The 20,243-nt window shown below is 48.2% G+C and overlaps 1 protein-coding gene across 1 annotated transcript in view; it reads right to left on the bottom strand.

Annotated features, from left to right (window-relative positions):
- INPP5A (inositol polyphosphate-5-phosphatase, 40kDa) overlaps positions 1-20,243 on the bottom strand; it is a 149,404-nt gene that overhangs the window by 96,283 nt on the left and 32,878 nt on the right. The window contains exon 3 of the mRNA XM_006867452.1: positions 6,546-6,587. Coding sequence (XP_006867514.1) covers positions 6,546-6,587 — 42 coding nt within the window. The remainder of the gene's footprint in view (positions 1-6,545; positions 6,588-20,243) is intronic.

Here is a 20,243-nt window from a genome sequence, read left to right as displayed (position 1 = left end):
AGGTTGGCCCAGGATCGGACATTGTTTCATTCTGCTGTGCATGGGGTCGCTATGAGTCGGCTCCGACTCGATGGCACCTGACAACAACAACAACATATTGAAGTATTTTATGTTTGTTGTTATTGTTAAGTGTCATTGAGTCAATTCCGACCCACAGCGACCCTATGACAACAGGACAAAGCACTGCCTGGTCCTACACCATCCGCACTGTCATTACTGTGCTTGAGCCCATTGCTACTGACACTGGGCCACTCCATCTTGTTGAGGGTCTCCTTATTTTTCGCTGAGCCTCCACTTTACCAAACATGATGTCCTTCTCCAGGGATTGGTCCCTCCTGATAACATGTCTGAAGTATGAGCGACAAATTCTCACCATCCTGACTTCTAAGGAGCATCTAGCTGTACATTTTCCTCTGTGCTCTTGAACACCTGAAAGAGGTCTTGTGTAGGAGGTTTGCCTAACACAATACATCGTGTGGTTTCTCGGCTGCTGCTTCTGTGAGTGTTGACAGTGGCTATGAACCACAGTGAAGCAGTTCAAGTCCACCGGGGGCTCCATGGAAGAATGATGAGGTTTTCTGTCCCCGTAAAGATTGACAACCTCAGAAGCCATATTGGTGTTAAGTGCCATCGAGTCAGCTCCAACCCATAGCAACCCTGTGGTTCCAACAGACTTTGCAATCCTGCATATTACCCCAGAGTGCCACACCAGAAGCCACATACAGGTCACTAATAGGAGGAAGGGACGGACTCTGGCACATAACCACAACCATCACAGTCAAGAATAGCTGACACCGACCGCTATTATTCAAACTTATGCATCAACCACTAAAGCCAGTGAGGATGAAATTCAAATTCTTCTGTTTGAATTTGATCAAATATTCAATGAAGAGACATTGATAATTACTTGATGATTGGAACTCAAAAGCTGAAAACAAAGAGAAAGGGTAAGTAGTTGGAAGCTATGACCTTAGTGATGGAAACACTGCTAGAGATCACATGACAGGATTCTGCAAGACCAAAGACTTTATTATTACAAATACCTTTTTCAACAACATAAATGGTGACTAGTCACATAGGCCACACAGAAATCAAATTAACTAATCAGTGGGAGGAAATGATGGAGAACCTCAATTTCAACAGCCAAAACAAGGCCAGGGACAGATTGTGGAATAAATCATCAATTGTTTAATTGTAAGTTCAGGTTGAAGTTGAAGAAAATGAATACAAGTCCATGAGAACCAAAATATGACCTTGGAAACATCCCATCTGGATTTAGAGATCCCCAACACATTTGAATAATCAGACACTAATGACCAAGACCAAATGAACTATGGATGACCTCAAGATCATCCAACAGGAAGAACACAAAAGGTCATTAAAAAGACAGAAAAGACCTAAATGGATGGCATTAAGAAACTCTGAAACTTGCTCTTGAGGACAGAGAAGCTAAAGCAAATGGAAGAACTAAAGAAGTGAAAGAGTTGAACAGAAAATTCCAAAGGGCCACTCCAGAAGGCAAAGTTAAGTACTAGAGTAAAATGTGCAAAGACCTGGAGTCATAAAACAAAAAGGGAAGATATGCTCAGTATTTTCAAGCTGAAGGAACTGAAGAAATAATTCAAGTCAAGGGTTGTAATATTGAAGGGGTCTACAGGCAAAGTACTGAATGCAGGAAGCATCAATAGAAGAAGGAAGGGATATAGAGTCACTGTACCAAAAATTACTGGTCAGTTCTCAACCACTTCAAAAGACAGCATATGGTCATGAACCAAGGTATTAAAGGAAGAAGTCCAAGCTTCACTGAAGGCATTGACAGAAAAAAAGTTTCCCTTGTTAACAGAATACAAATTGAAATGCTTCAACAAACTGAGGCGACCTTGGAGGCACTCACTCATCTATGCCAAGAAACTTGGAAAACTGCTAGCTGGCCAACCGATTGGAAGACAGTCATATTTGTGCCCATTCCAAAGAAATGTGACCCAACAGGATTTGAAAATCATCCAACAATGTCATTAATACCACATGCAAGTAAAATTTTGCTGACGATAAGTCAAAAATGACACTTGAACTGGGAGCTGCCAGAAATTGGAGCCGGATTCAGCTGAACACGTGGAATGAAGGACATCACTGATGTTAGATTTGGGCTAAAACCAGAGAATACCAGAAAGATGTTTACTAGTGCTTTATTGATTATGCGAAGGCATTTGACTGTGTGGATCGTAGCAAACTACTAATGACCCTGCATAGAATGGGTTTTCCCGAACGCTTCACTGTGCTCATGAGGAACCTACACAGAACATAGGAATACTGAATGGCCTAAAGTCGGAAGAGGTGTGAGGCAGGGTCCTACACCATATTTATTCAATCTGTACGCTGAGCAACTAATTTGAGAAGCTGAAATACACAGCACCAGGACTGGAGGAAGACTCATTAACAACACGCAACAAGCAGATGACACAACTTTGCTTGCTGGAAGCAAGAAGACTGAAATAGTTACTGAAAAAGATCAAAGACTACAGCCCCCCAGTATGGATTGCCCCACAATGTAAAGAAAACAAAAATTCTCACAATTAGACCAATAAATAACATCATGATAAACAGAAAAGATAGAAGTTATCAAAGACTTCTTTTTTCTTGAATCAACACCCATGGAAGCAATAGTCGGGAAATCAAAAGACGAACTGCATTAGGGGAAATCTGCTGCGAAACCTCTCTTTAAAGTGTTACAGAGCAAAGGTGTCAGTTTGAGGCCTAAGTTCGCCTGACCCAAACCATGACAGTTCCAACTGCCTCATATGCATGTGAAAGCTGAACACTAACGAATAAGGAAGACCACAGAAGAACAGATGCATTTGAATTGCGATGTTGGCAAAGAGTAACGAAAATGCCGAAAATGCCGTGCACTGCCAGAAGAATAAATAAATCTGTCTTGGAAGAAATGAAGCCAGAATGCTCCTTTGAAGTGATCATGGAGAGACTCTGTCTCTGGTACTTTGGACATGTCAGGCGGGATCAGTCCCTGGAAGAGGACATCATGGTTGGTACAGTAGAGGATCAAAGAAAAACAGGAAGACCCCCCCAATGCGATGGACTGACAGCAACAGTGGGCTCAAACATCACAGCAACTATGAGGGGGGAGGGCAGCATTTTGTTCTATTATGGATCCAGTCCATAGGACGTGAAACTGACGACGCAGCACCACCACCACCAAACTGTTAGAAAGCTTTCTATACTGACCTTGTATGTTACAAATGGAATACATTTACTGACAAATAAGGTTTCTGTGGCTTTTCATAATTTTCTACATAGTCAATCACGTCTTCTGTGAATAAGGGTTTTCTTTTTTCTTTTCCAGTCTGTGTGACTTCTATTTCTCCTTGTACAATCTTCACTACAATACTGAGCAGGAGTGGATAGAAGGTAGACAGAGGCAAATGCTTTCTGTCTGCTGTTAAAAGCCAGTTATGGTCACATCCACTCCAACACGCAGCAAGCCCAGGCACATGGGAAAAGCGCTGCGCTCTCTAGGGCTTCAGAGTCTGGCTGTTCCGAAGTGGATCCTCAGTTGAAGCATCTCTGGGTGGTCTCACACCTGCAGCCTTTCAGATAACCGCAGGTTAACCATTTACTCTACCTAAGGACTCCATGATGATGTGGGCCCAGCATGTTAACCATTCACTCCACCCAGGGTGCTCCGGGATGATATTAGCTGTGTTGTTGTTGTTAAATGCAGTTGAGTTAATTCTGACACACACACATATATACATATATTGTGTGTCTATGTACATTTTATATATATATATATACACACACACACACACAATATATATATACATATACATGTGTGTGTGTACATACAAACATACATACATACATGAAGAGCTTCAAAATGTTCATGGGGAAAATGGAATTTTCTGAAGCTCCCTCATAGACCTGTGACTCAGCTATGAAAGCTGACATGTGTCTAGGTTGGTGGTTCAAACCACCAGCCACTCCTCAGAAACCCTATAGAGGGTCGCTATGAGTCCAAACCTCAAAAGTGACTCAATGGAACTACTCAGCAGTTGACAAGAATCATCTGAAGAACAGGACATCAAGACTGAAGGAAGACAACCTATGATGTGAAAATGCCACAACCTTGCATTGTTGTTGTTGTTGTTAAGGGCCATGGAATCAGTTCTGCCTCACAGCGAGCCTGTATAGGGTTTCCAAGGAGCGGCTGGTGAACCTCTGGCCTTGTGGTTGAAACCAACTGTGCAGTCCAGAGCTTTGTCCCCACTGCATCACACCAGGACTCCACCTGAAATATTTACTGATGAAAAATAAAGACTACAGCCTTCAGTATGAATCCTATCTCAACCTAATGAAAACAAAAATCCACACAACCGAACCATTAGCAGCAGCATGATCAATGGAGAAAAGATTTTAGTCGTCACGGATTTCATTTTACTTAAATCTACAACCAACACCTACAGAAGCAGTAGTCAAGCATCAAAGGAAATATTGCATTAAGAAAATCAGCTGCAAAAGACCTCTTCAAGGAGCAGAGATGTCAGCTTGAGGACTAAGGTGACCTGGCCCAAGCCATGGTATTTTCAATTACCTCGTAAGCATGGAGACTGTTGTTGTGTGCCACCAAGTCGGCTCCAACTCCTAGCCTGTCCAAGATCCAGTGCTTATACATACAGCGCCACACCAGAGACAATGACTAAGATAAGAAATTAATGTACTGGAATTACGGTAGGCGAAGAATATGGACTACAGCACGTACTGTCAAAAGAGGAAACCACTCTTTCTCGGAAGAAGCACTGGCCGGTTGCTCACTCAAAGCGAGGGTGGTTAGATTTCATCTCACAGATTTCGTACCTGCTGCCTGGACCGACCTCGTAAAGTCGAGTCAACAACAGAGGAAGACCAAGCTGCAATGACTGTGAAGATGCAAACTGCCCACGGAGTGCTTCCTTCCTTTGTACACAGGGTTGCTATGAGTTCGGATGACACTAAAGCCCCTGACAACTACAACTCATTCCTGGGAGCTGGAGGGGACTGAGGACCCAGTCTTCATACGGCCGCAGACCCAGCCTGTCACATGGGCGGGCGAACAGGGTCACATGGCATCACACTGCAGCTCCATGACAACACGGTTGCCTTAGAACAGCAACGAAGGCCACAGGAGGTTCAAACACCCCGGGACAGCCCAGTCCACAGGCCAGGAGTGCAGGCCAGGGAAGGGCCACCCTCCTGAGGCTGGCTCAGCTCTCTTGGCCACTGTCCTGGTCCCTCTAATGAGGAATTGCCAACAACAGTACTTTGTACCAATACCTTCAGTCAGCTGCCTTGAGTCAGTATAACCTACCCTTTCCCAGGCCTCACTCCCTCACCTGAGGGCCACAAGTGACACCGCTACCACCACACAGAATACATGGGATCCCAGGGGTGAGGACCACGTCACCTCACGGGATCCCAGGATGAGATGTGGGCGGAGTGTTGGCAGTCTCTCATGAAGGCTCTTTCTGCAGACTCTTCATGGCAGATGCAGGGACAAGCTCCCAGCCATTCTAGACTTCATGCACGAAGGGGCTTGTCCTCAGCTACGGTTGTATCTCTCTTGGCAAGAAGCCCAGGGGTCAGCATGAGGCTATAGGAAGGCCACACTCCCTCTGGGCAGTAATGATAACACGGCAGCACCAGCCACGTGTGGCTACTGAGAACACCACTGTGGCTGCTGAGAACGGAGCTGAATTTTTTTATTGTGTTTCATACACTGTCCTTGGTACCACAGTGTACCACCCAGGACACAGAAGCCAGGGGACCAAGGTGCCAGGACAGCGAGGACGAGGAACCCCCAAATCTACATGCACATACACACACATACACATGAGCACACATATTCCCTGCCCCCTGCCTTCTAACTCAGGCACCTGCACCCCAGATCCGCAGTAGGATAGGGCAGGCGGCTTCTGCCCACTCACCGGTCAACCAGCCAATCTCCCAGCCATCTCCCTGCTCCTTCCTGTCCCACCAGACACCCCAAGCCTGTGACTCACACGGTCCTGGACACATGGCCCGGGCACTCCACCACGGACACTGGCCTGGTTCTCAGGCCCCTCAGCAGGCCACCCACCATGCAGCCCTGTGACTCTCATGAGACCTCTGGCCTGGACTTGAGACCCTCCCCTACTACTGACCTCTGTGTGTCCTCACGTTTGCATACACACACCAGTCAGACAATGCACACAGCCAACCCCCAGTCTGGCACGTCCTGAATCTTCAAACACTCACTGACGTGGAGTCTCCAGAGGGCTTAGAACCCTTTTGCTGAAGCCACTCATCCTACTGGGTCTTCCAGTGTCCACACTGCCCTGTGCGCTCAGCCTGGCTGGCACTGTTCCAGAGCACTGTGCAGGCCCACAAACACCACCTCACCCCAGGCCTTGGCACAATGGTTCCCAGACCAGGTTGAGAACAAGACACCACATCCGGGAAACACAGCGGAGAGTCATGAATTAGGAAGTCCACAGACTACACAGAGCATTTCCTACCTGATAAAACTCCCGAAGCCAGTTCTTCTGCAGGTTTTCTGGCTGAAAGGAAAGAGAAAACAAAATGTTAGACCGAGGAAAAGCTATAAGCAGAAGCTACCGTGAGCAAACCCTCCACAAGCTGGCCGTGGGGAGTGAGACTGCGGCGTGATGGGGCTTCAATGCTGCAGCAGCAGATTTGTTACAGACAGACCCAGGTAGCAGGTCAGGAGCCACGGAGGTCATGGGGCAGCAGAGATTCCCCAGCCAGGTCAGGCACCCTACCCATGCAGTGGTGGTGGTGGTGAGGTGCTGTGGAGTCGGTTCCGACTCATAGCGACCCTCTATAGGGCTTCCAAGGCTGTAAATCTTTACGGAAGCAGAAAGCCTCATCTTTCTCCCGCTCTTTCCCAATAGTGATGGTTAATTTTATACGTCAGCTTGTCTAGACTATGATTCTCTCTCTGGTTGGGCCAGATCCTGGCCCAGGTAGGTGAATGGTGAGATGTAGAGGTATCATGCAGTGATTGGGATGGGATGGGATGGCATCATGGGATGAAGTCAGGGGCTGACGATGGCATGGACTGACATGATAGGATGGCGTGTGGGTTGACGGGATGGGGTAATAGGCTGACGCGGTGGGTTGGCGAAGTGGGATGGTGTACAGGCTGGCACAATGGGTTGACGTGGTGGAGACTAATTTGGTGGGTTAACTTAATGGGCTCACATGATGGGCTGACGTGGTAGGTTGATGGGGTAGGATGAGACATGATGTGACAATGTAATCTCCTTCCCTGAAGGGATGTGATGTGATCATCCAATCAGTTAAAAGATAAGTCTCCCTGGGTGTGTGCTCTGGCTCCAGACATCAGTGAATGCTCTGGCAGAGTGCTCTCGCTCTCTCTTTCTCTCCCCATCTCTTTCTCTTAACCCTGCACTCTTCTTGCTACTCGACCTACAAAGCTGAGGACATCTGACCAGTTTTTGGCCTATGGATCTTGTCCAAAGCCTGTGAAAGTCTCTAGTTGACTTCTCCAAGTGTCCTGAAGATAGAATTGTGTACAAAGTACTAAAGGCAGAGAACTTGGACGTGGAGCAAGAGCCCTGAAGACCACAGAAGGAAGGACCAAGGACAGTGTATGCATTTATCAGTGCCCAAGAAGGGGATGGTCAGCCCCACCCAGCTCAGAGTGCACACATGGCAAGGCCAGCTCCATGCAGCCCCACCCTGTCCAGCCCCTGGTCCTCCACACACCAGGCCTCCCCATCTCATCCTCACACACAACCAGAGGAAAGCAGAATAAAACAACAAGTGGGGTTCTAAACCATACAAAGTAGCAGAGGACCCGCAGAGAATGGGCAGCAGGTCGAGTCACTAAGGAAACGCACATCAAACCACACCCACACGGACACCAGAAAGAAGAGGAGCGAGATCGGAGCCCTCCTACACTACTGGACACCCCACGGCCCTCAGGCACTGCTGGTGGGATGTCAGATGGCTCCACCAGACTGCCACCGTCAGCCAGTTCCTCAAAACGGTAAACACAGTCACCAAATGACCGAGTAATTTCACTCTTAGTATGTACTCAAGAGACTTGAAAACGTATGTCCATACAGACCTGAGTCCACGGGTATTCACAGTGGCACTAAGCACAAAGTACCCCAGAGCCCATCAACAGATGATGGGTAAATGAAATGTGAGCCATGTAGACAACAGACTCTGACTCAGCCGGAAAAATCAATGAGGTCAGGTAAAGGCTGCAAGGTGCATAGTGTGAGTGAGAGAAACCAGACACAAAGACCCCTAACACCAGGGGGCGACGGAGAGGAGCCAGGGCACGCCTAACATGACCTCCCCCCCATAAAATGCTCTCACTCAGAACCCACAGAGACAGAGGGTAAAGCGGTGGTTGCCAGGGGCTGGGGAGGGGGGCTGCTAAGGAGACGATGGAAACGGTCTCAGATGAGACTGGGTGATTGCTGCACAGCTCTGCAAATACACTGAAACCATGGAATCGTGCACTTGAAACACTTCACACTACCCATACTGCATTTCAAATACAACTGCTAAAAAGGGAATTCAGTTCTAAGCCGTCAGGCTGGTGGTGGTGTGTGCATGGGGTCATCAGAAGCGGCATCTTGACCGTTCCCCGTAGGGTTCCCATGCTGTTGAGGGGCGCGGAGCTCCAAGTCTTCTCTCCTGCAACACAAGCAGGTTGTCAGCACCTAAGTGTGGTACCACTAGGACTCCAGAAACGCTCTTGTCATGGCTGCGGTGCTTCAAGTCAGTTCTGACTCACAGGGGACCTTGTAAGGGTCTCCGAGAGTGGCTGGTGGGTTTCAACTGCAGACCAGTCCAGTGCTTAGCATATGGCTCCTTGTAGGTGTTGTCAAGTTGGTTCCAACTTACAAAGACCCTATCTGGATATAGGGTTTCTGAGGAGTAGTTGGTGAGTTTGAACCACCGACCTTGAGGTCAAGTGCTCATCCTAGAGCGACGCAGTTGGCATGCTGGAATTGATGTTGTTGAGTGCTGTAGAGTCACTTCAGGCCCATGATGACCCTGTATAGGGTTTCCGAGGAGCGACTGGTGAGCCTGAACCACTGACCTTGAGGTTCAAACCAACCTTGCAGTCCAGCGTATTAACCCACAGTACCACACCAGGACTCCATAGGGTTTGCCTTTAGTGCTGGAGGAGACTATTGAAAGTGCCATGGGCTGCCAAAAGAACAAACAGATCCGTGTTGGAAGAAGTGCAGCCAGAGTGCTCCTTGGAGGCCAGGATGGCCAAACTTCGTCTCTCATACTTCAGACATATTGTCATGAGGGACCAGTCACTGGAGAAGGATATCATGTTTGGTAAGGTAGAGGATCTCTGGTAGCGTAGTGGTTACGAATCGGGCTGCGAACCTTAAGGCCAGCAGTTCAAAACTACCAGCCGCTCCGTGGGAGAAAGATGAGGCTTTCTGCTCCCGTAAAGATTTACAGCCTTGGAAACCCTGTTCAGGGTCGATATGGGTCAGAACTGACTCAACAGCACTTAACAACAACAAGGTAGAGGGTCAGAGAAAAAGAGGAAGACCCCCAGCGAGATGGATTGGCCAAGTGGCAGCATCGATGGACTCAAGCATGGCAACAATAGTGAGGTTGGCCCAGGATCGGGCAATGTTTCGTCTGTTGTGCACAGGGTCGCTATGAGTCGGTACCTACTCAATGGCACCTAACATTAACAACAACAAAAGGGAAAGAAGGGCAGAGCTGGGTGGGGCCGCATAACTAAGCAGCTTCCAATCACCACTGGAACTAGGGACACTGGGAACCATGGTGACAGGCACCCCAACTTGGAGAGAAACAGAGCTACAGGGATACCCTCCCAAGCTGGCCTCTCCCCAAAGATTACACAGAGCAGCCAGGCTTCACCCAAAACTCAGAGGTTCTACAGACACCAGAAGTAAAGAGGGATCCCAACCAGACCCCGTCCCCCTTGAGCTTCCTGTCCCCCTGGCCTCCTATCCCAGCCCGCAGGGAATCTTGGTAAATGTGTGCGGTCTGGAGACAGAGGGTGTCAAGGAAACTGCAGAGAGAGCAAAGCAAGTAGCGACAGCAGCTGGTCCTGGGCCACAACTCGCAGTCCGAACAAGTGTAAGAACAGGGGGCACAAACCCCCGGGGGACAGGGCGGGTGGTCAAGGAAGGCCATGTCCTGGTTCCCTCTCTGTGCAGCCCACACCTCCTCCCACCCTCCAGACCCAGGTCCATCTGACAAAACCCCGCTCAGTGCCCCCTTCCAAAGGGAGGCAGAAGATATGCTGTGAACAAACAGGCCATTCCCGGAGGTGCTGCAACCCCCCTGAGGACCCCGGCAGGACGGCATCTGCAAGGTGGGTATTCAGTCATGAGTTCATTTGAAGGACCTCCGAGTGGGGACACCAGGGAACGTACAGACCCTAGCAGTCCTCATAAAAGATGTGTCTATGGTGGTCTTCAATTCCTAAAGAGGCCCTTCAGAGTGCAGATAGGTCTCTTGTGATACAATAGTGAGTAATGGTTATCAGGACTGACTGTGAGGATTGGAAATGTAAAGGTAGATGCTTTGTAGCAAAACAAGGGGAGTGGTTGACTTTGCAGTCTAGGAGTGGAGGTCCTTGGGACCATCAAGGGAGAAGAGTGGAGAGCGGGACCCTATCCAGAGAAGCAGTGACCCCAGAGATGGAGGCAGAGGTGATGGCATGGAGAGATGGAGCAGCTGGGGACTTTAGACGGAGAGAGGGAGAGGGGCTGTGTGCTGATGACTGGGGGGCAGGCTTGTAGTGTATACCCTTTGGTTGGTTGATGATGCATAGAGGGGATTGTAACCATAGCAATGAAAAGTTAGGATAGGATGAATGTAAAACTAATGTTCTCCCATGTAAACTATCATATAATTCACAATAAAACATTTAAAAAAAATAAAAAGAGGCCCTTCAAAGACACAGAATCACTTGAAACTGTAACCCTAAACAACACAGGAAAAGTGGAAACACTGGAGGGAAGGGTGGGGCCCACAGAAGACACCCCCAGGATACAACCCCCAGGAGACACCAGCGTCAGGAGCTTCCACCTGGCAAAACTACTTCTGACAATAAAGCTCCCACCCCACCCCACGAGGGCACATCCCAGGGGGCCTCTGCGGCTACGGAAGCCTGCCCCCACCTGGCCGCCCCTTCATTCCCTCTGCAGGTCTGTGGTCACCCCCGGGATCCCCACTGATGGACCTCCCAGGATGCTCAAACAGAGACGTTACCCCAACCTGCAGACGTCATCAGGACCCAGAGCACCTCTGGTGACGGGCCCTCATCTCTACCTGCAGAGGCTGAGGTCCTGTCCCCTCCGTCTTCACAGGGCACCCAGGTGCCACCATCCCACTGGTCCTGCTGGGCTGCTGCCCCACCCTCGCGCCTTCCTAGGGCATTCTCCACGCTACTGCCACAGCTCGAAGCCTGCCAGCTCCCACCTCCCTGGAAGAGAGAGTCGGGGTCTGCAGGGGCATGTGGCAAGCTTGCCACTTCTTCCTTCCTCCCCCACTTGCCTCGGTACACCACCCAGTCAGGAGCCTTGAGCACCTGAGAGGCAGCCAGTGCCCAGGGTACATGCAGGTCGGCTCGAGTCAACGTGACAGTAAACACCTGAATGAAGTCATGGCAAGGCCTCACCTTCCACCCACACCATAAACCAGGACAAGGGGTGGTGAGGAAACGTAGCAAGCAGACCCGTGCAGCGGGAGAGAAGAAGGAAAGGGGTCCTCCATGGAAGGGGCAGATGGCCAACGCTTCCTGCAGAAGAGAAGGTCCAGAAACAAGGCCCCGAACAGCAAATCCTGGAGCGGAAGGAGACACAGGGCTGGACCCGTGCTGTATTCCTGGAAAAGCGGGTTTGAAATGACAGCGGAGGGCCAACCCCAGGCAGGCAGGAAGGAGGAAGGCGGCTGCCAGGCAGTGTGACTCGGAGGGAAAGTGACTCCGGGAACTGAGTCAGCCCTGAAGCTGAGCAGGAACCAAACACGTGGCGTTCACGTGGCTGAGGACTAAGACGCAGGGAAACCAGGGCAAGAACCGCCACCACACGGGCACGCCGCACGTGGGGAGCACATCACGGAGGCTCCAAATGCGCCACTCGGAAAGTTTAAAAGAATATTTTCTGACACTTAGAATTTGAGACTCTCCTACGTCTTGCAACAACATGCATTTCAGCTCCGTTCCTTCAGTTTCGAAGAAAAGTCCTTTCCGTCTAACAAATCGCTAGGTGTGACGTCAGAGGGCGGAGCTAGCGGCCAGGGAGTCCGGAAAGCCTTCCAGCACTGGGTCCTCTGGGCGTGGACTCGGCAACTAAAGCCATCTTTTCTTTCCCTCAAAGGAAAAGACTGTCATGAAGGAATTCCATCTCAGCGGCATGCATGACAAGGGCCGGGGCTGAGTTCTCAGACTGTTTCACACCCCAAGTCAGCAGGGCGAGGGACTCCGTAGAAGAGAAGGAATTGGAAAACTAGACAGGACACTCCATTATATTACAGTCTTTCCTGATCCCACAAACAAAACAAAGTCCAGAGCGCTGCAGGAGATGAGCACAAACAAACCCACAGACCAGTTAGAAGAAGATGCGCATGGAGAGCTGCCTTTGTCATACAGAAGCCAAGCAAGGGGCCTAGAGAGGGAAATGGGTATAGAGTAGATTCTCAACCTTTAATGCTTTCAGTTAAAAATGTTTAAACACCAAAGTGAAAATAAACAAGGGGAAATGTGTGGAATTAAGGATAAGAGATGTGAATGTTAGTTAAACCTGAGAAAAGCTCCACAAAAACCAATAAGAAGGTGGTTGTTGTTACGTGCCATCGAGTCAATTCTGACCCATAGCGACCCTGTATAGGGTTTCCAAGGAGCAGCTGGTGAGCTTGAACTGCCGACCTTGCAGTTCAAATGGCTTTGCACTCTGATGCATTAACCCACAGCGCCGCACCAGGACTCCATTAGTAAGAAGTTAGAATCTCTCATTTAAAAAAAAAGGAGAAAGTAGACCTAAGAAGACAGTTTTACCAAAGAATATCAAAGGCCAAAACCCAGAAAAACCTGCTCAAGCTCAGCAGGAATTTAGCAAAGTTCAATAAAACAAAAATTACATTTGCCTAGCAATTTGAAAATTAAAACCCAAGCCTTTATGAAGCGAATTGTCCTGTTGACCAGGACATGACTGCCATCGTCTCTTGGCTTGTCCAAGGGGGAACTCAAGAACACAGGCAGACTATTCTACCCTGAAGTACACTATTTCTAGAAATTCATTCTGTTTACTCAAGGACAGGCACAAACACAAAGGTGTCCTTTGCGCTATTATTTACAATACTAAAAAAAGCAAACTTGTATTCTCAGCAATGTAGGATTACACAAATGATGTTATGTCCACACTAGAAAGTCAGCCGGTACATTTTTAGAAAATAATAAAATGGGACCTGCTTATGATGACCATAAAAGCATGATGAAAACCCGTATCTGCTGTGAGCACAAACGTACCCACAGAATACAGAGAGGAAGGACTCAGCTCTGTACACACCCAACAAATGTGAACAAAGCTCAGTCCAGGAGCAGCATGTCCCACCACACGCCATCATACCACATGCCACCACACCACACGCCAACTTATGACACCACCCAGTCACACCACGCCACACTCTGCATGTCATCTCCTAACACCACACCACACACCACCACATTACACCACAGCACAGCACACCAGCCCCAGGCACCAGCCCACTCCACATATTCATCACAGTCTCTCTCACACACACACAACGGTGCACTCACACACTGAGACAGAACTCTTTTTTTCGATGTACATTTCTCAAACACACACATATCCCCGAGCTGCACTGAAAAACACTGGCAATAAAACAAGCATTCGGAAACTGCAAGGTCAGCAGTTCGAGCTCACCTGCTGCTCTTTGGAAACCCTACACAGGGTCGCTAGGGGTTGGAATCAACTCAACAGCACTTAACAACAACAGGAGGCAAATGAAAGGTTCCAACAAGCATATGCAGTACTGGAAAAATCTACTCATCTATCCCAAGACAGGATCGTGGCTTTGAGGCGGGTTCAACCAACTTAGAGACCCACAAGCTCAGCCCAAAACGTCTCATTACAACCCTGTCACCCCTGCTGCGCTTCCGCCTCTTGACTGACCTGCTGTGACATCCGAGGACGGAAATCCTACCTTTGAGCCGGTCTTAAGGGCCATAGAGAAAGGAGATTCGTGTTTAACAGCGACCACACAATCGCCAGTCGTCTGTCTGTCATGCTGTGGTTGTTTGAATTGCTGTGATTCTGAGGGCTATGCCACCGGTATTTTAAATAACCAGCAGGGTCACCCATGGTGGACAGGTTTCAGATGAGCCACCTGGGCAACTGACTAGAAAAGATTCCTATCTGCGCCCACTGCAAAGAAAAGAGAGCCAGAAGAAGGCAGAGATGATCAACTGTCATTAATATCACGTGCAAGTAAAATTTTGCTGAAGATAATTCAAAACCAGTTGTAGAAATACATCCACAGGGAACTGCCAGAAATTCAGGCACGGACTAAGGGATGTCCCTGCAGATGTCATAGGGATCTGGGCTGAAAGCAGACAAGACCAGAAAGATGCTTGCTTGTGCCACACTGACTGTGCAAAGGCATTCAACGACATGGATCATAAGCAGCCATGGATAACATTGTGAGGAACAAGAGTTTCAGAACACATCATTGTGTACATAGACTAAGAGACAGTTGTTTGAACCAAACCAAGTTAAAAGCAGGAAAGGTGTGTACCAGGCTGGGATCCTTTCATTTAGTCAATCTGCAGACTGAGCAAATTGAAACGCTGGACTCTGTGAAGAAGAACAGAACGTGGCATCAGGACTGGAGGAAGACTCAGTAACAGCCTGTGATATGCAGATGACACAACCTTGCTTGCTGAAAGTGAAGAGGACTTGAAGCACTTACTGGTGAAGATTAAAGACTCTAAGGCATTCAGTAGGGACTGTACCCTCAACATAAAGAAAAAATCCTCACAACTGGACCAATAAGCAACACCATGGCAAATGGAGAAAATATTTAAATTGTCCAAGTATTTCATTTTGCTTGGATCCACAACCAACACTCATGGAAGCAGCATTCAAAAGAAATCAAAGGATGTGATATATCCGGCAAATCTGCTGCACAAGACCTCTTTAATGTGTTAAAAAAAGCAACAACAGTGCCACCTTGCAGACTAAGGTCAGTCTGACCCATGGTATTTTCAACCACCTGACATACATGTGAAAACTGGACAACAAATAAGGAAGACCAAAGACTTGCTGCCTTTGAACTGCCCATTGTGCTGGCGACGAATACTGAATGTATTGTGGACAGTCAGAAGAAGGAATAAATCTGTCTCAAAAGTACAACCAGAATGCTCCTTGGAAGCGAGACTGGCAAGACTTCATCTCATACGTCGGACACGTGGTTATCAGGAGGGACCAGTCCCTAGAGAAGGACACCACACTTGGTAAAGTGGAGGGTCAGCAAGCTGAACTGACACAGTGCCTGTTACAAAGGTCACAGAGGACCTGGCAGTGTTTTGCTCTGCTCGGCTGTACACAGTAGGGTCGCTATGAGTTGAAACTGACTCACAGCATCTAACAACACCACATAGTCCAGAAACTTTGATAAAATTAGCCCTAACCTACCACAAAAGTTCCACCATGATTGAGGGCCATTTCTGTCTGCCAACAGCCCCTGTGACTCAGCCCTAGGTAGCTGACCAAATGGGTAGCGGGCACTCTGCAAGAGAAAGCTGGCATGCCTGGAACCCTATGGCAGGTCGCCTCTGCCCTGCCGGGGTGCTATGAGTCAGAACCAACTCAGCACCAATGGCTTTGGTGTTGGGTTGTTAGTTTTGGGGGATTTTTTGTGTGTGTGTGGGGAAGGCTTTTTCTGAAACTTCAAATCCTACCTAAACAGGTTCTTTGCTGAGCTCATTTCCACAAGAGTTTCCACATGAGTCTATTTGTGTCCTGTGGGTAAGGGGTCCAATCAAAACAAGCTTCAGGGACACGCCAGCCAGCAGGTCAGACTGGGGAGCTGGCTTTCAGCAGGCCTGGGAGACCACGCTGGCCCCCAGCTTTTTCTGAGTTTCAGTAGTGTTTGGTTAGTGCAGAGTTATTTAAAGACCACTCCAGTCAGTAAACACATGAACTACGTTTTAAAGAAATGCCTCACCACCACACAGGCTGCTGGGGTCGCATAAGGCTCTGGGGCTGGAAGCAGGGTCACAAGCATTACACGAGGCAACCAGCCCTACACACATGCTGGGGATGTGAGGGACACATCTTCTTTATCCCTAAACATCTTAAAATTATTCCCAGGATCCTACAGAACAACATGAAAACTGACTGGGGAGGATGTGCGGAAACTAGAATCTCACACATCACTGGTGAGATTGTGAAATGGCAGAACCACGCTGGGCAACAGTCTTTACAACTTAAACATACATTCATCATGTCATTCAGTGAAAGTAAACTATCCGACGACTTGGGCACGAATGCTCATAGCAGTTCTATTTGAAGGCACTGAAAACTATAGAATAAATGTATAAATGTTCACCAATACATGAGTGAATAAACTGTGGCGTATACATCCAACAGAACACTGTTGTTATTTGGTGCCATCACATTGGTTTCAACTCACAATAACTCTGTATAGGGTTTCTGAGGAGCAGCTGGTGGGTTTGAACTGCTGACCTTGTGGTCCAGCACATTACCCTGCAGCGCCACTCCAGAACACTACTCAAAAATAAAAAGGAAATAACTTTTAATACACACAACAATATGAAAGAAATTCAAAATCACACACAGGAAAAACTTCCAAGTTCTTGGTATGAAGCAAATATATTAATATGTAAACAAGATAAAGACAGAACACAGAGCAAAGGAAAAAGTTCAAACCCAGCCCACCTATGACTATCAATGCAAGCCTGGAGAGTCAAGAGCTCAGCGGCACACTGAACCACACATGCCATAAACACGGGGCTCCCCCATGAGGGCACAGATAGTTCTCCATTGGGAAATTTACAAAGACAAGTGACCACACTAATCAATCTAAGAAAAGTAAAGGACTGCCTATAAGTGAGACATCAACAAGATGGACTCTGTTTCTAGCTCCAAGCCACGAAGAGCTTGGAAGCTGTCACTCCTCGCCTTCTAACAAGAAAAAGCTTCTCATCCTGAAAATCAGCATCACCATTCTCAGGTGACCCATGGTAAGAGGTCTAGAGGTGTCTTTGTCTCTCCCTCTCTCCAGCCCTGTCCCCTCCCTGCTGGCCCGGAACCACGGCTGTGAACAGCTTCCACTTGAGGGTGTCTGGAGGCAGATCCTTCCCTGGCCCAGTCTCCAGATGAGAACTCGCCGACACGTAAGGCCGGAGCAGGGGACCAGACTTCCCTCCCAGAGAAACTAACCAAATCAATAGGTGCTTCTTTTAAGCAACTAAAGTTGTAGTGATTTGTTACAAAGCATAGAAAATGAATGAAAATACAAAACCCTGCTGCCCTCAGGTTGATTCGGCCTCTTGGTGACTCTGTGGTGTTAGAGGACAGAACCGCTCCATGGGGTCTTCTTGTAATCTTAGTGAAAGCAGACCGTTGGCACTTTCTTCCAGGGTGCCACTAAGTGAGTTCAAGCCACCAACCTTTAGATCCGCACTTAGGCAAAACTCCCTTCTTTACATCATCCAGGGACCTTACCAAACTAGGGATCATCCTTAATATATGTAGCAATGTTTTTAATGTATGCATAAGTGTTTTTAAGCTGCTTTGGCCCAATCCAAATGTCCGGTAGAGATCTAATTTTAAGACTTTACCCTCACAGGGGCTCATGCTCCTCCCTTAGGCTATTTATTTTGTCTGTCTGTCCTTCCATCTCACCCTTCCTTTCTCAACTAACTAGCCTTGTCAAATCTTTACTTACACATTTTAGAACCAAGTACACTTGGTATGTCCTTCATTTGTTGGGCCTTTTGTGTAGTATATTTTGATTTACGTTCACCTTTCCTTCGCTCTTTGGGGTTATGTATAGCTCCATATTCTAACGTTTACTAATGAAATGCTTTCTTACTTCTACTTTAATATTAATAACAACTTTGTGAATATATGTAATACTGAATTATGTACATAAGTAAAAAATAAAGGCCGTACATACCTATTTATGCCACCCATGTAACCTAAGAATCCCAATTCTCAAGGAAGTGTGGAGGCCGTCCACAAAGGCCACGAGCAGGCAGGCTAAGCATCCCAACTAGCACCCCACCTTGTGTCTAAGGTGTTAGGGGATGAGATAAAAGAGTGAAAACAACTCTGAGCAGGACAACTGGAATAGAAAAATGAAACCAGCTGAGCGGGAAAGAATCGGACAGCACCCCTGGGAGACAGGAAGAATCAATAAGACATACAATACAAAAGTAACACAACTCAGGAAAAGAGCAGGACCCAAAATGAACAGTCTTCATCTATAACCCTAATCATCAGTTAGAAGACACCATGTAAAGAAATCTCACAATAGCAACACAAAAAGAAGAGTTACAGATAAACAAAAGACTGTGGGAAAATGTGTAAGACAAAACGGAAACATTCCTGAATGACACAAATGATAAACTGGAACCAATGGAAAGACACTTCCCGTTCTCAGAGAGGACGAGTCAGCAGAGTCACTGTGAAGTCATCACTTGTCCCCAAGTCTGTACATAAATAACACCGCCCCCACGCAGGCCCAACTAGACAGATGGGTGCTAAAGTTCATGTGGAAAAAGAAACTATGGCACAAAATCCAAACACAATTAAAAACAAATACGGTCAACTACAATTTAAAGAAATTACGTGCCAAAAAAACCTAGGCAAAATCCAAAGACAAGTATCAAACAGGATGAAAACACTTGCGATCTCATCACAGCTAAACAGTTAAAATTTCTACTATTTGAAGAACTCTTAAAAATCAATGAAAAAAACCTGACAGAAATAAGTCTCCCAATGGTCCTTCCCTTCAGGTGAAGATGGTCACCTTCTCTCTAGTAAGGTGGAGTGACCTCCTGACCCCAGTGAGGTGACCTTCTCTCTAGTGAGGTGGAGTGACCTCCTGACCTCAATCAGGTGACCTTCCCTCTAGAGAGGTGGAGTGACCTCCTGACCCCAGTGAGGAGGTGGAGTGAGGTGACCTTCTCTCTGGGGAGGTGGAGTGACCTCCTGACCTCCGTCAGGTGACCTTCTCTCTAGTAAGGTGGAGTGACCTCCTGACACCAGTGAGGTGACCTTCCCTCTGGTGAGGTGGAATGATCACCTGACCTCAGTGAGGTGACCTTCCCTCTGGTGAGATGGAGTGACCTCCTGACCTTAATGAGGTGACCTTCCCCCTCTGGTGAGGTGGAGTGACCTCCTGACCTCAGTCAGGTGACCTTCCCTCTAGTAAGGTGGAGTGACCTCCTGACCCCAGTGAAGTGACCTTCTCTCTAGTGAGGTGGAGTGACCTCCTGACCCCAGTGAGGTGACCTTCCCTTTGGTGAGGTGGAGCGACCTCCTGAACTCAGTGAGGTGACATTCCCTCTAGTGAGGTGGAATGATCACCTGACCTCAGTGAGGTGACCTTCCCTCTGGTTAGATGGAGTGACCTCCTGACCCCAGTGAGGTGACCTTCCCTCTGGAGAGGTAGAGTGACCTCCTGACCCCAGTGAGGTGACCTTCCCTCTAGTGAGGTGGAGTGACCTCCTGACCCCAGTGAGGTGACTTTCCCTCTGGTGAGGTAGAGTGACCTCCTGACCCCAGTGAGGTGACCTTCTCTCTAGTGAGGTGGAGTGACCTCCTGACCCCAGTGAGGTGACCTTCCCTCTGGTGAGGTGGAGTGACCTCCTGACCCCAGTGAAATGACCTTCCCTCTATGAGGTGGAGTGACCTCCTGACCCCACTGAGGTGACCTTCCCTCTGGTGAGGTGGAGTGACCTCCTGACCCCAGTGAGGTGACCTTCCCTCTGGTGAGGTAGAGTGACCTCCTGACCCCAGTGAGGTGACCTTCCCTCTGGTAAGGTGGAATGATCACCTGACCTCAGTGAGGTGACCTTCCCTCTGGTGAGATGGAGTGACCTCCTGACCTTAGTGAGGTGACCTTCCCTCTGGTGAGGTGGAGTGACCTCCTGA

This window comes from Chrysochloris asiatica, unplaced genomic scaffold (genome assembly GCF_000296735.1).
Source record: "Chrysochloris asiatica unplaced genomic scaffold, ChrAsi1.0 scaffold00105, whole genome shotgun sequence".
Taxonomy (NCBI): domain Eukaryota; kingdom Metazoa; phylum Chordata; class Mammalia; order Afrosoricida; family Chrysochloridae; genus Chrysochloris; species Chrysochloris asiatica.
Note: the sequence above shows the minus strand (reverse complement) of the source record. Positions and strands in the feature narration are given on the sequence as shown.